This window comes from Passer montanus, unplaced genomic scaffold (genome assembly GCF_014805655.1).
Source record: "Passer montanus isolate IOZ18808 unplaced genomic scaffold, ASM1480565v1 scaffold6, whole genome shotgun sequence".
NCBI lineage: Eukaryota > Metazoa > Chordata > Aves > Passeriformes > Passeridae > Passer > Passer montanus.
In genome coordinates, this window is record NW_024371037.1 from 12,874,878 (window position 1) to 12,888,575 (window position 13,698).

Genomic DNA, 13,698 nt, shown 5'->3' on the forward strand with positions numbered 1-13,698 from the left:
GCTGTCTCATCTCATAGCAGCCAGTTCTGCCAAAATTCAGCCGAGCGATGCGAAACAGCTTCTCACCCACAAGCTGAGATGAATCAGGAGGGACGGCTGTGCTGTATATATACAGAACCCACTCAGCCGAAAAAAGCGAGAGTAGGGGAAGGATTTAAATCCTGGCAGGGTGGATATTTTTGTCTCTGAATAAAATGAAGTATTTATAGCATTTACTGACACAATTCTTATTTACTGCAATTGGAGCCATTGTTCAAACTGTTTTGGTTTTTTTTCTGAGCCAGCAAAAAGGGATTTTTGGGGAACTAGAGGACATTGTATCTTTCCAAAATCTATACCTAAATTCTGCTGGAGAGAGGGAGGAGGGATCTTCCATCTCTGACTATAATGTCAGAGAACACAGTGCTCTTAACAGTCTCCTCTATCAATACACTTGAACACAGTTATTATCATCATGAGCTGCTGTGTAATTACCGTTGTTCCCTAAAGAGTTCCTGTTTCTTTGCTATTTGATTATGTGCATTATTTCAGCATAACTATGCAATTTATTCATGTCATGTGGAAACAAATGTTTCAGGCAAGGCTGTGTCATATCACAAGGATGTCATCGTCTGGGCATGGCTGCTGGAAGTGTATACAAAGTCATTTCTTGATCAGACCTACCACTGTCTTCTAGATGAATCATACAAACACAATAGTTCATACGTTGCTCAAGGTAGATGCCTGAAATAGTTGTGGATGTCCTTTGTGTGACAGAATCTGAAGAAACTTTAGTGCCAGCAGAAGTGGGAAGGTAAAAACATTTGGTAAATCTTTCTCCTTGGATCCAGCTACAGTAAGCATATGTGTTTGTTGCCAATCTATGAGCCTTTTTCTAGGGAATATTTCTAAATAAATCTCACTTCTGAGGAATCACTATTTAACTCTTGCCTGTCACTTGCTGAGCAGTTTTCATGTAACAACCATAATTGTAGGGTCATATATCTTTTAACTTCTTATTAAGGATTTATTTGCTTAAAAAAGGGGAAAAATGTGACATGCAACAGCTCCTGTAATTTCTGACCAGAAGATTTTCTTGTGATATTTCTTGTAATTTTCTGGCATGATGAGTTTATCAAAACACTCTTGAAACTCTGTTCTAAGGAAAGTTTACTATTTGAGGCATGTTCAAATGATCATCTTAGCATTATTCTGAGAAAGAGGGGACAAGTAAAAGACCCCAATGGCCAAGACACATTTCTAGCCACCTCTGGGGGAGACGGGAGACACATCCACTGCAGCAGGCACATCTGGCAGCAGCTCAGGTGAGAGGCTGTCTGTAATAAGGACAGGATTTATCCTGACCATACTCAGGGAGTCCAGTGTATTTGTACTTGTGCTTTGTAATTTAAAATTGCCTCTTTCTTGGTGTAGGAGGTGGAAAATAGCACAGTTTCAAAACAAGATTTAAAACTGGATTTTGGAAATGAATAATTTATTAAAAATTTTGATGTGGAAAGGGCAAGTATCATGGTAAATAGTGGGTGTCATTGTCAGAGTCATCAATTCCTGGAATGGGAGGCTGGAAAGCAGCATTGAGACTACACCTTGCTAAAAATGACAATGTAATATTAGAATCATAGAATCATTTACGTTGGAAAAGACCTCTTGAGATCATTGAGTCCAGCTGCTAACCCAGAGCTGCTCAAGTCTACCACTAAATAATGTCCCTCATCTACAAGTAGTCTTTTTTTAGCATGCACCATGTTGTGGTATGCATATTACTGAAGGGTGTTTAAGTATGCATAAGCATATTTTATAATGAAATAGTAACAAAAGGAATATACTGAGGGGACTGGATGATATCAGCATGTGCCTGAGATATAGTATTCTGTCAGTGATAAGCTGGAAGCCTTGCTTTGTGTGAAGTTCTTAATGAGTGCTAGAGCAAAACCAGTCAAGAAGCAAGAACAAGGTGTGATAGATATAAAGGATGTATTTATATATTCGTGACAAGAAATCCATCAAAAAAGCCTAGAGAATTGCACACTGCAAACATGATGACACATTTCTCTAAAGAAATAGATAATAGTCCCCAGCAAGAAAAAACTAGCAAAATATTCTGATTGGAAGTAGTAAAGAATGTCACAGAAGTGTCTGAAAAATAATTTATAAAATCTTAGAATATTCACAAGAAGCTGCATGCTGTTTTGGCTTGGTTTTAGTATATGTACAGGCAGAGTTGCTCCCATATGGAAAAGAGAAACCATTGAAAACAACATTGCAAAAATGATTATATTCAGTATTTAGAAGGAAACTCATGAAAAATATAACCACTTTTGTTGTGGTTATTAATTGTATATTAAAAGCTTAAAATAGTGATATACTAGACAAAATAAATCTGAAAGAGATGCATGGACTTTAGTTTCACGGTAGTCTTTTTTTACAGACTTTGAAGTCACAAATTGAAATGTAGTACTTATGGAGATGGACAATAGAATCCAGAAGAGAAGTGTAAAAAACGATGTTCAGTTTCAGCATTTACCATATTATACTATCACCAGAACATCTGAGTACTCTGAAACAGGGTGCTCTCTGAATAATAGATATAATTAATTTGATCCAGAAATTCTGATGATGCATTTATTATTCAAAAGATTCTCTCCTATATTAACTCTTAAGTATTCAGTTTAGTCACATCATCTACCAGGCCAATTGTGACATGAGATAAAAGCTTATGTCAGAGTTATTGACTCTCTCTTCTTTTTCTGTAACAGACATTTTTAGTTCTCTGAATGATGGTACTGAAGTGCACCATTCCTTTTGAGATAATGGCTGAACAGAAGATAACCATTTGGTTTTTCATCTATCATCTTATTACACCCTGTTTTGTCTACTCCCTGGCAGCAGGTAAGATGATCTCCTGTGTTAATTCCTTAAAGTAATTGCTGTTAGTTCTATGTGTTTCAAGGACAATTAGAATGTTTTTATGGCTTTAATTTATTTGTGCTGATACAACAGATTACTAAACGTGAACAATGAAGCTGGCAGGAAACATATTTATTAGAATGGCTGCCATAAAAAAAAGTTTGGAAAAAGACAGATCGGGACTTTAAATTTGGTGTTGTCTAATTTGATATTTGAATAAAATCTTCCTCTAGGTTATAAAATGTATATCAATTGTCTGTTGTGCACAGATGATCAGCATGTTTAGAATAACGAAAAACAAAATTATGTATTATTGACATCATCTGAAATTCATAATTTTTCACATTATGCATCTGAAAGCCTGGTGTAGTGGTAGTTTTTCTTAAGACAGTGGGGTAGTTCTGTATATTCTGATTTCAATTTTTTATTTAAATTTATAATTTTCATAAATAGAGGAATAGAGGTGGGGCCATAAATAATAAAGTGTTCTGAAGTCATATTTCTAGCATCTGCATTTAGAGAAATGTTTGCAATTGAAATTTTAGTTCCATTTTAAGAGATAGAGGGTGCTTTGTGAAAAGGCAAAATTCCAGTTATTCCAAACAACTCTGAGACTTGTAAAGCTTGTTTCAGATTTCCATGCCAATTTAAATGAGTGCTGGGTTTTAGTTGCTGGGATGAATTTTTCTGTTAGCATAAACACAGCATGCACAAAATATCGACCAATATTTGAAAAGTGCAAACATTGTGTACTAATGTTTTCGTTAATTTCAAGGTAGGCTTTAGATCCTTCCCTAATTTGATGGTCACAGGCTTGCGTAATCTGGGATATCATTTCAGGCATTGCCTCGATTTCCCTACCATGAGACCATATTCCTTATTACTGAGTCAAAAAATCTGATATATACTTGATGGAAGCTCATTGCCTTTAAGAAATCAGTCCAGAGCCTGCAGGAATGATTTCTGGTTTAGCAGGAACATTATTCTGTGGTTTTGAATGGTGTTCTTTAGTCCACATCTGGGTTTGATGAAGGATTTACTGATGCCTAATAAAAATCAATACTTTCACATATATTTACTGTGTATTTCAAGAGTTTTTTTCTTTGTTAAGATATGAGGCTTGCTGATAGCACCAAAATTGAAACTTTAAACTCACCCAATTCAATACTGGGCTTTTCCTGAAAGAATAAAATAATAATAAAGGAAAGTCTGTGAAGTGCTATCAGTAATATTACACATATGATTTTGCTCTGGACCTGTTGACATCAAACAAAACAATCAGCTGCAGTAGCCAAACAAGTGCTGGACACTGGTTGATAAAAGGGGTGAGTCAATCAAGGAGAACAAATGTTCAGGTAATTTCTTGACAGGCAGGATTGACTTATTAATGTTATTGTGTATTCTGCACATCACATTTGTGCCTGTTAGCCAAAATAAACCTTGGCACCAGAATGTAGCTGCTGGCAAGTTCAGAGAATGGCATTGGAAGGTCGTGTGCTGTGAGGGTAACAACTAAGTGACATAGGAAGAACAGAGCAGGCTATCATGACACTGTGTGCAGCATGAGTGCACACTGTCATAGCAAGGCTCATTTGATCTCTCACTGGACTGTTGTTCTTGGCACTCTTAGTTCCCACAAACAAGATAGGAGCCATTGGTGTGAAGGATTGTGAATCCAAGGCAGGTTCAAATAGTGCTGTTACTGTTCAAACACATTTCCTAACTTACCTCTTATGGTATGGAATAAATACTTGCTTGCATTTTTCATCACAAGCCAAAGTTAAGATCTGTGACCATCTCTAAAGGTATGGCACCGCCCTCCAATGTGGAAGATTCCTAGTTCTATATAATCAGAGGGTGTTTGTTTCTGCCAGTGTATTATGCAAGGCTGAGTAGCGCACGAGCTTTCTGCTCCTGGACCTGCTCTACTTTGCATAAATCATTAGATCATTAAATTCGCATAAATCATTAAATAACGTTTTGAGTGGAAAGAAAATCTGCTTCTATCATCTAGGGTTTATGGCACCCATCTAGGTTGTATAAATCTGTTGTTGCAGTCTTTGCTCAGCCCCACCACTTGAATCTTGCTGGAGGGTTTCTTATTTCCAGTGGGTTTGAGAGATGCTGGCAGTCAGTCTTAATTGTCTTGAATGTATTTCTTGGCAATGAAAATTCCATTGTATCCAAAAAATATTTATCTGAAGTAACCAAGATGAAATATAACAGGTTGCTTGGAAGTGTTCTCAGTGTAGTTAAAAATTGAAAGATACTGAAGTGAAAAAAGGAGCCCAAGTAGCGTGATCAAGTCAAGTTCTAGGAGGTCTTTCACACAGGATGTTGTCAAGGGAAATGCTGGCAATGTCAACAGTAATGGAGGATGTGTAAACTGGGGACAGTTTTTGAGTAAAGATGATTTTCTTATTAAAATAGCAAGACAGTCCGAGTTCCAGAGTGAAGAGGCAAGGTAACTGGAAGCAGATATTGAAAGCAGAGTACTTAAGAAGTTGTATTAGCCCTTTTAGCAAAACACACTTTCTCTGGAAGTATATTTGTCTCCTCTTGCCTTCTGTGCTGCTGGATCCACAGTTCTAGGTGGTTCTATTCTGTAAATTGCCTTTGGCAAGCTCATCTGTGACTCTGTAGTCTAGGTTTTTGCAATTCATGCTTCCTAAACAGACCTACTATTATATTAACTGCTCTGGACCCAGGAAGGTGATAGCTTGCAGATACATATTTTTGAGATGTCTCACCCTATGGGTGTCCCCAAGTTTAAAGATAATCAGCCAAAAAAACTGAATTAATGTATTTGACTGAGCATTGAGAGCCTTCAGACTGTAACAGCTAGAAGTATTTGGGAAACAGAGAGCTAGCAACCTGAAGGTGCACTGCCTTGAGATGTTCAGAATTGGGCCTGAAGTGATGACAGGTATTCTGAGATGCGAAAAGCTGAGGGTTTTATTTGTTTTAAAATTGATCTTTTTTTCACTGTGGGAAATTCTAAAAAAATTCCCGAAGTGAAACATATATGTTTTTAGCATTTTAGACTTTGCTTTGGAGCAAATACCTTGATTTTTTAGCCAGTTCTGTTTTGTGGTAATTAAAGACAGAAATTGAGAACTCTTGCATTGACTGGACATTTCTTATCAGTGGTGAATATGCACTTATTTAACTGAGGGGAAGCAAAAATTTTATGAATCAGTGCGACAGAGGTATAGGCAGAGATCATCGTCTGCAATGAGACAGGAGCTGTATTTATTTTCCAGGTAAATTAGTGCTTGAAATGTAGTCTTGCAGATATAAACTGGTGAAAAAGCCATAAATAATTCAGTCTTCCACTTACTGATAGAACGGTTGTTACAAGAGTTGCTTTTCAGAGTGCATTTTGAGTAGTGCAAGGCAAATGAAAGCAGCAAATCACACCTCAGGGAACATGTCAGTGATTGTCAGTCCACTGCCAAAAAAGTTATTTCATGCCTATTACTGGTAATGTTTGACTTTTCTCCACTTCCCTCTGACATTTCTCCAACACACTTCCAAGTTGCCTTTGACTCCCCTTTAGATTCCTGTTGCTAAGTCTGAATTTCAAACTTTTCTGTCATCCTCTACTTCCCATGTAAATCAGTGAACTCAAGTGTGTCCTCACTTGGGATACTAATCCATCACCAAAAGAATTAAGACTGTTCTTCAGCTACAGCTTGTTTTGTTCTTCCAAAAGATCAAAAGCTGCAAAAGACCCTGTATTTTATTGTGCTTAATGAATAGAAGATTACATTTGGCAATGAAAGGAATCAATAGTGAAAAATGTCCTTCTGACAATAAGTTTTTCGTAAAGTGTTCTACTTTTTACCTTGGGATTTGATAGTCCATAGCCAGACAGTATCTGAGTTTGGGTCATATCATGCCTCAGAAGGCAGATTGTCAGTCTAGTAGACTGTCCCGAATTGTGCAAAATGAGGCAATAGTCCAGGGGTAAAAATGTCAAAACCCTTCTGCTTTTTAAGCAACTAAATTTCCAAAAATCACTATGAACTGAAACTTCAGAGAAGGCTGGTAAAGCAAGAAAGCCAGTAAGATGTAGAGCCTCTCAGTGCAATACAAATATTTTGAGGAGGACATGGGGATGCTGTTAGACAGCATGCTGAATTTCTGAGTGTGTTGCTGATATTTCATATGCACCAGGAAGGCTTGTGTGGGGAGATTGAACAGAATAACTGCTGCACTTCAGCTTCATCCACAATTTGCTTGTCACTGGCTTTCCCATGGGATCAACATGTTAGGCTCTTCAGTCACTTCTTAATTTTGATTTTTAAGGAAGAACCACCTAAAAAATTAAATATTGAATAGGCAAATGGGAATATGTTTAAAATACAATTATTAGTATTGGATGACATTCCTCTTGGCATTATGAGAAGACAAGAAAACTGTACTCTGTTAGGCACAAGTGGTGAAACTTGCTCTGTCAGGGGCTGGAGCTTTTCATACTTGAAACTTGTTCTAAAGGAGAAACTATGTCATTAACTATGGGGCTCTTCAATGTCCTCACTGGCACATAGGAAATAGAAGCAATTTTCCTGCTCCTTTGAATCCAGAAAAATAGAGGCAGCCTTCCCAAAGACATTATTAGTCTTTCATATAAAATGAAGTGGGAGTGCTGGAATGGTTACCTTTTCTGTTTGAGTGCTGACTGGCTCTTGGAAAATTATTTGCCTTTAGCATGTTGATGATTTACACTTACCTTCTCTTCTCCATCATGGTGATGCTACGTTATGAATTTTTTCCACATGAACACATTACTGCTTCAACACATAAGCTTCCCATGAATGCCAAGTACAACTTTTCCCACATGATTTAGAGAAGTAAAAAAACAATCCCCCCAAACCTTAAATTATTCATGCTTGGACATTTTCCAGAACAGTAAGTTCAAAAAGGCGTTTCTGAACTGGGGGCTAGAATCTACATTATTTAAAGCTTTTTATCACAACATACAGAATTATTCACATTTTCTAAAGAGAGATAATAATTTTCTTACAAACAAAGAAGTGGATGAATATATTTAATGCCTGTTTACCTTGTCTGGCTTGTTGCTGCTTGGATCTTAGAAGACCATTTCATGCTACTGCTGAGTGTCTGACATTCATAAATAAATAATCATAATGTGTTTGGTGGTCACAGTGCTCACAGATGTGGAAGTGCCATTTTATGTTCCTGCATGCCTACTAGAGATACTTTGGCTCATTCTCAGACCATCTTGTTTTGAGCATGAGCTTCTCAGACACGGGTAGGTCCTCATTTCTCTGACATATTGAAAACAGTAGATCTACTTCTAATTATCAAAGGTGTCTGGTCTTGCAAGGCTAATGCAGAACCTGACAACTTAGTTAAACTGATAATGAATGACTGACTCCAAGGCTCTTATGTGGAGTATCCTTTAGCACTCAAGGTTAATCTAGCCATGCACCATGTCAACAGATCTTTGTCCCTCTCTTATGTTAAAATATGTAAGTGGATACAACACTTTCAGATAGATCAATACTCAGCCCAACGACTGTCTCAGGCAGGCACTTTTGGTAGTGTAAAGTGCCAGGGAAATAGATAGGTGGACAGGAAACAGAAAGAGAAGGAGAAGACTGATTAGAAAATGTCACTTGGAGAATGAGTGATACAACCACCTTCCAGAGGGAAAGATTCTTATATAGGATCCATAATCTCATCAGTTGAGGAAAGATTTTCTTGACGTTTGCACAGACTTTCTAATACATTTTAGCAATATTGAAAGGTGTGAGTCTTGTTTTCAGAACTCCCTGAAGAATGCCTCTAATAGTCAGGTGATAGCTTCTACTCCATTTTAAAATACAAATCACAAGAAATTTACCCAAAACATAGAGCACCATTTGAGAGGTCAGACAGTCCATCCTCTTGTCTAAAGCAGGACCCAAACATAGGAATTGTGCTCTTCATCACATCCTCAGTTTGACTAATATATCCATTTTCTTCTTCTTTCTCTACTTGTCTTTTTCATGTAGGCACAACTTCAGTGAGCTGATGCTTTTCCTTGTACTCTTTGTCTTCCCTTTGTCACTCTCCAAATTTTGTCCCACAGTCTTGGTACTTCACTTAAAATGTGAACATTTCTTGCAGATTCTTGCAGATCTTTTCACAGCCCTCTCCTCTCCTCTCCTCTCCTCTCCTCTCCTCTCCTCTCCTCTCCTCTCCTCTCCTCTCCTCTCCTCTCCTCTCCTCTCCTCTCCTCTCCTCTCCTCTCCTCTCCTCTCCTCTCCTCTCCTCTCCTCTCCTCTCCTCTCCTCTCCTCTCCTCTCCTCTCCTCTCCTCTCCTCTCCTCTCCTCTCCTCTCCTCTCCTCTCCTCTCCTCTCCTCTCCTCTCCTCTCCTCTCCTCTCCTCTCCTCTCCTCTCCTCTCCTCTCCTCTCCTCTCCTCTCCTCTCCTCTCCTCTCCTCTCCTCTCCTCTCCTCTCCTCTCCTCTCCTCTCCTCTCCTCTCCTCTCCTCTCCTCTCCTCTCCTCTCCTCTCCTCTCCTCTCCTCTCCTCTCCTCTCCTCTCCTCTCCTCTCCTCTCCTCTCCTCTCCTCTCCTCTCCTCTCCTCTCCTCTCCTCTCCTCTCCTCTCCTCTCCTCTCCTCTCCTCTCCTCTCCCCTCCCCTCCCCTCCCTCCCATATCACTGGTCCATGTGTGGTCTTGGGGCTGAGAATAAAAGGTTTATTGTTTGGCATACCTGAAATTCAGTGTGCACATCTTATCCTGTGCAGACAGACACCTGAAACCAGATTCATAATAGATTGCAGCAGAAGTGCCTTTATAAAGCAAATTTGATAGGTGTGAGAAGCAGGCGTTCACTCAGTATAATTAATAGTTCTGGCAGCATTAAAAATGCATGCCATGAAATGCCTAAGTGCTCTGCAACATCATTTGAGTCCTGAGATGAAGAGTCAGCTGCATATGATATGGGTATTTGCTGCTGGAGACTGTTGTTATTCTGTACTCATATTTAAGAACTGCACAGAACATGCCATCAGGTTTCTGGCTTAGCCATTCCAGTCTCTGAGCAAGTATGTGAATCTTGCCTCTTCAGTCTGAAATTAGTTCTTCTTTTGGTCTAGTAATATGTATATTTTTATACTGTGTTGTGCTTTAAGATATGAAAGAAAGCAGACCATTATTCAAAAGCTCTGCCTTTCTAGCCGCTCTTCTTTGCTTCTTTGAAAGAATTCTCTTTACATGAATTAGTTTTTAAAAATTAAGTTGTCTGACTATCTGTCTCACAGTGTAACAGTGTCTTCTGTACCTGCTCCTGTCCTCAAGGGAAATGGTGACTTTTTTACCATTTACCATTGATTTGAAGTCAAAAGGGAAGTTGCTTTTTATCTGCAAACAGCTGTCTTCTAGTACTGTAATCCAGTGTCCATCTATGAATAGGGAATTTAAAAACAGTAAAAAAGATATCTGCAGAAAGCATATTTTATGTATATGTGGTATTTTTACACTGGTATCGTTCACATTCCTTAGGTATATAGTGAGACTCTTCTTTTACAGGATTCCTAAAAACTGTCCAATTTAGTCTAAAATGTTCTAGGACCAAAACCAGGACTTTTAAGGGCATGAGCACAAAGTCATCATTTGATTTAAGAACATTCACCTTTTACACTGCCAGTTTATTTACTGATCTGACTTTAATTTAAGATTAAATTAAAGATTTTAATTAAAGACATTCCAATTAAATTTTTATAGACAGCGCAGATACTATGGTAAAATGTTGGGATTTTTCAGTCTTTAACCATTGCTTTTGAAAATCATTTCCATCCTTAACCATTGCTTTTGATTTAAATTATTCAGCCATTTCTGAAGATCTTATTAGTTAAAGCTGTGTTTGTTTTGTTTATTTCCTTTGTATTACAAGAGTCTTGCAGTCATTTTGCAAGTCTCTGGAATCTCTAGGATTTGAAGCAAGGCTCTGAACTTGAATGGAAAGTGAACCTGTTAGGAATCATGTATTCCTTTGTTCTCCCATGAATTTGCTTACAAGCATCCATACTGTTATTTCAGTCTCAGTAGAGACCTGTGAAAATTAGGCAACTGTGTTGTCTCAAAATTTTATCTATATGGAGCATCCACTGCCTCCTCACAGAGTCATTCTGTACCTAGGATGCATATTTGACATTTTCACAGGAAAAAAAACCCTGTTGCATCCTGGATTTACTGAGAAGAATTTTCTCAATGCATTCCACCTTTGCTCTTAGTCTTGCTTCTTAGACCCCAGAGAGCAACCTTGTATGCTTGAAGGAGATAAAGGAGAAGAGAATGCAGCAGAGGTGGGCTGAGCCTACCAACTTTACAACAGCATCTACAAATGAAGGATAAATATTAAATAAATACAGGCTGTGTTCAAACCTGTTTTACATTTATTCACCTTTAAGTGCTTGACTTCACAAATTGATATTCTTTTCAGTGTAAGACCTTTTAAAAATTGTATTTTGAAGTGTAGAAACTAATACATACCTCACCTTCAAAGGAAGGACAGGTGTGATCTGGAAACAATGCCGTTTTCAGCTTTGACACCCAACATAAGGAGTTTATTAGTCTGATGTAGTAAAGATTCTTTCTAAATACATAAAACCATTGGAGATTATTAGGCTTATAAGATCAGGAATAACCATGGGTAGTTGTTTTGGATGTGGATCTTTTTGATTAGAATTTGTTGGTCTCTGTGAAGTACGTTTGTCTCACTGTATTTCTAAGGGACATATCTTCAGTTCCTGATTATCTCCACTTCTGGCCTAAGCAGTGACAAATAATTAATTTCATCAGAGAAGGCACACAAGGTAGTATTAGAGGAACAAAGTGATTACTTTGGTTCTCAGAAGGCAGGAGTCAGTGAAGGACAGACAGCACTTTTGTTAGCTGCACTGCTCCAGTTTTGCTGAAGCACATGGAATTTAACTTTGGCTGACTCACTATTTTGCCTTCGCATTTGGATTCTTGAATGCGTGATGCAAATTTGTCTTCAGTTTGACTGCTAGTTAAAAAGTTATTAATTTGAAGCTCTATTCTGTTTTCAGAGGAAGGAAACAAAGGTTATGGACCTGTTTTTGAGGAGCAACCTATTGATACCATTTATCCAGAAGAATCTTCAGATGGACAAGTTTCAATGAACTGCAGAGCTCGAGCAGTTCCTTTTCCTACTTACAGGTAACATTTCCTGTTTTGATTTTCAAATCTTGCATATTTTATTCAGCAGCTATTTCAGATTGTTTAATTAAATGACTGACTTGAAAGTTTGGAGTGAAATCTTCAAGGCAGGAAAACATGCAGAGATACACAGTTTTTGAGTAAGACTCAACCTTGATTTGATGTGCTAAAATGTCTAATCACTATTAAAAACAGTATATTGTGTTAAATATTTTCAGGTTTTGAAAGAAATATTGATCCATATGTAAATTTTTTTTAAAGAGACCTTTAAAAAGAATTTAGAGGCTATCTTTCCAGGCTATGTTGAGGCTGAGATTGGCAGAGATTTGAGTCTTTGTTCTTTTTGATTCAGAATGGCTTTTTTTATTCTGTTTTGCTTTGAAAAGAGAAATACTGATTGTTGAACCTGGATATTTTACATCCCATGTTGGTTTTGCATCCTCTGTGTTGCTGGGCAGTTATCAAGAATGTGTCAGCTATGCTACTGAAGACATGAAAATCTTCATTCTGAAAAAAACATTTCAGCTAGTTTTAATACAGATTCCCACATGACATCTTTCACAATAATTATATTACTGTAGAAAGCAATGCTTTTTTGTGTATTCATATGAGTTTGTCAGCCATTACCTGCTCATAGTGTGAAGAGAAATGTACTTAGTGTAACTAAATTACAACCTGATCATGGGAAGAAGACTGCTGTAGTTGTGCTAAAGACAGACACAATATCTTGCCAGCAAAAGAGATCCATTTCAGTAAATTACCCTATGAGCTGCCCCCACTACTCACTTATGTGTGTTCCCAGACTGGTTTCTAGAACAGAAAAACCAATCAAGTCCACTGGCTATTACTACAATCTCTGTCACAGTGTTGTGGTGAACTATGGTATTCCTCCATCAAAACAGCTTACTTCATCTTCATTGCCACTTTTAAAAATATGCTAACAGGTTGTTTACTTGTACAGAACCACCGTTTGAATATGACATTTGGTTGCACTTACTTCCTCTTGCCATGCTTGGAAAGTGTGGAGAGATTACATATGTTAAGATTTGATACCGTTTGCTGTAATTCCCCATCCCTTCCAGTTGGTCCAGATACTCCCCCAGCTCTGTCTGCAAGACTGTAAACACACCATGATTACAGGTTCTAAATAAATTTTGACATTCTTCTTTATCTATTGCAGGCTCAGCAAAATCTGAACTAGCAAAAACACTCTCAAAGAATTGCATTGCACCTCCAGAACTTCTCTGTCTAGGAGCAGATCTGACAATTAGCACTGATAGGTGATGAGATGATAATTGCAGTACAGAATAAGGCCACTTTTCTTATTTCCTGACACATTATTTTTAGTATACCTCAATATGTTATCTTCATCTCAGCCCTCTACCAGTTATTGAGTCAAAATTCTTCTATCTCGAAAGTAAATAAGTCCTTCCTGCCATTTTCATTGCAGAATGAGCTGTCCTCAGGACATTTATACCTAGATATTTCTGATTAGAGGATATATTTATTTTTTTCTAGCACTGACATATAGTATGTCTTACAGGACTGAAGTGATACCTCTAGAACTCTATAAGATCAAAATGCTATTTGCT

The 13,698-nt window shown here is 37.8% G+C and overlaps 1 protein-coding gene across 1 annotated transcript in view; it reads left to right on the plus strand.

The window, feature by feature from the left end:
* CNTN1 (contactin 1) overlaps positions 1–13,698 on the plus strand; it is a 153,247-nt gene that overhangs the window by 74,514 nt on the left and 65,035 nt on the right. The window contains exons 2-3 of the mRNA XM_039726944.1: positions 2,757–2,889; positions 11,977–12,106. Of these exons, the coding sequence (XP_039582878.1) occupies positions 2,775–2,889; positions 11,977–12,106 (245 nt within the window). The 5' untranslated portion in view covers positions 2,757–2,774. The remainder of the gene's footprint in view (positions 1–2,756; positions 2,890–11,976; positions 12,107–13,698) is intronic.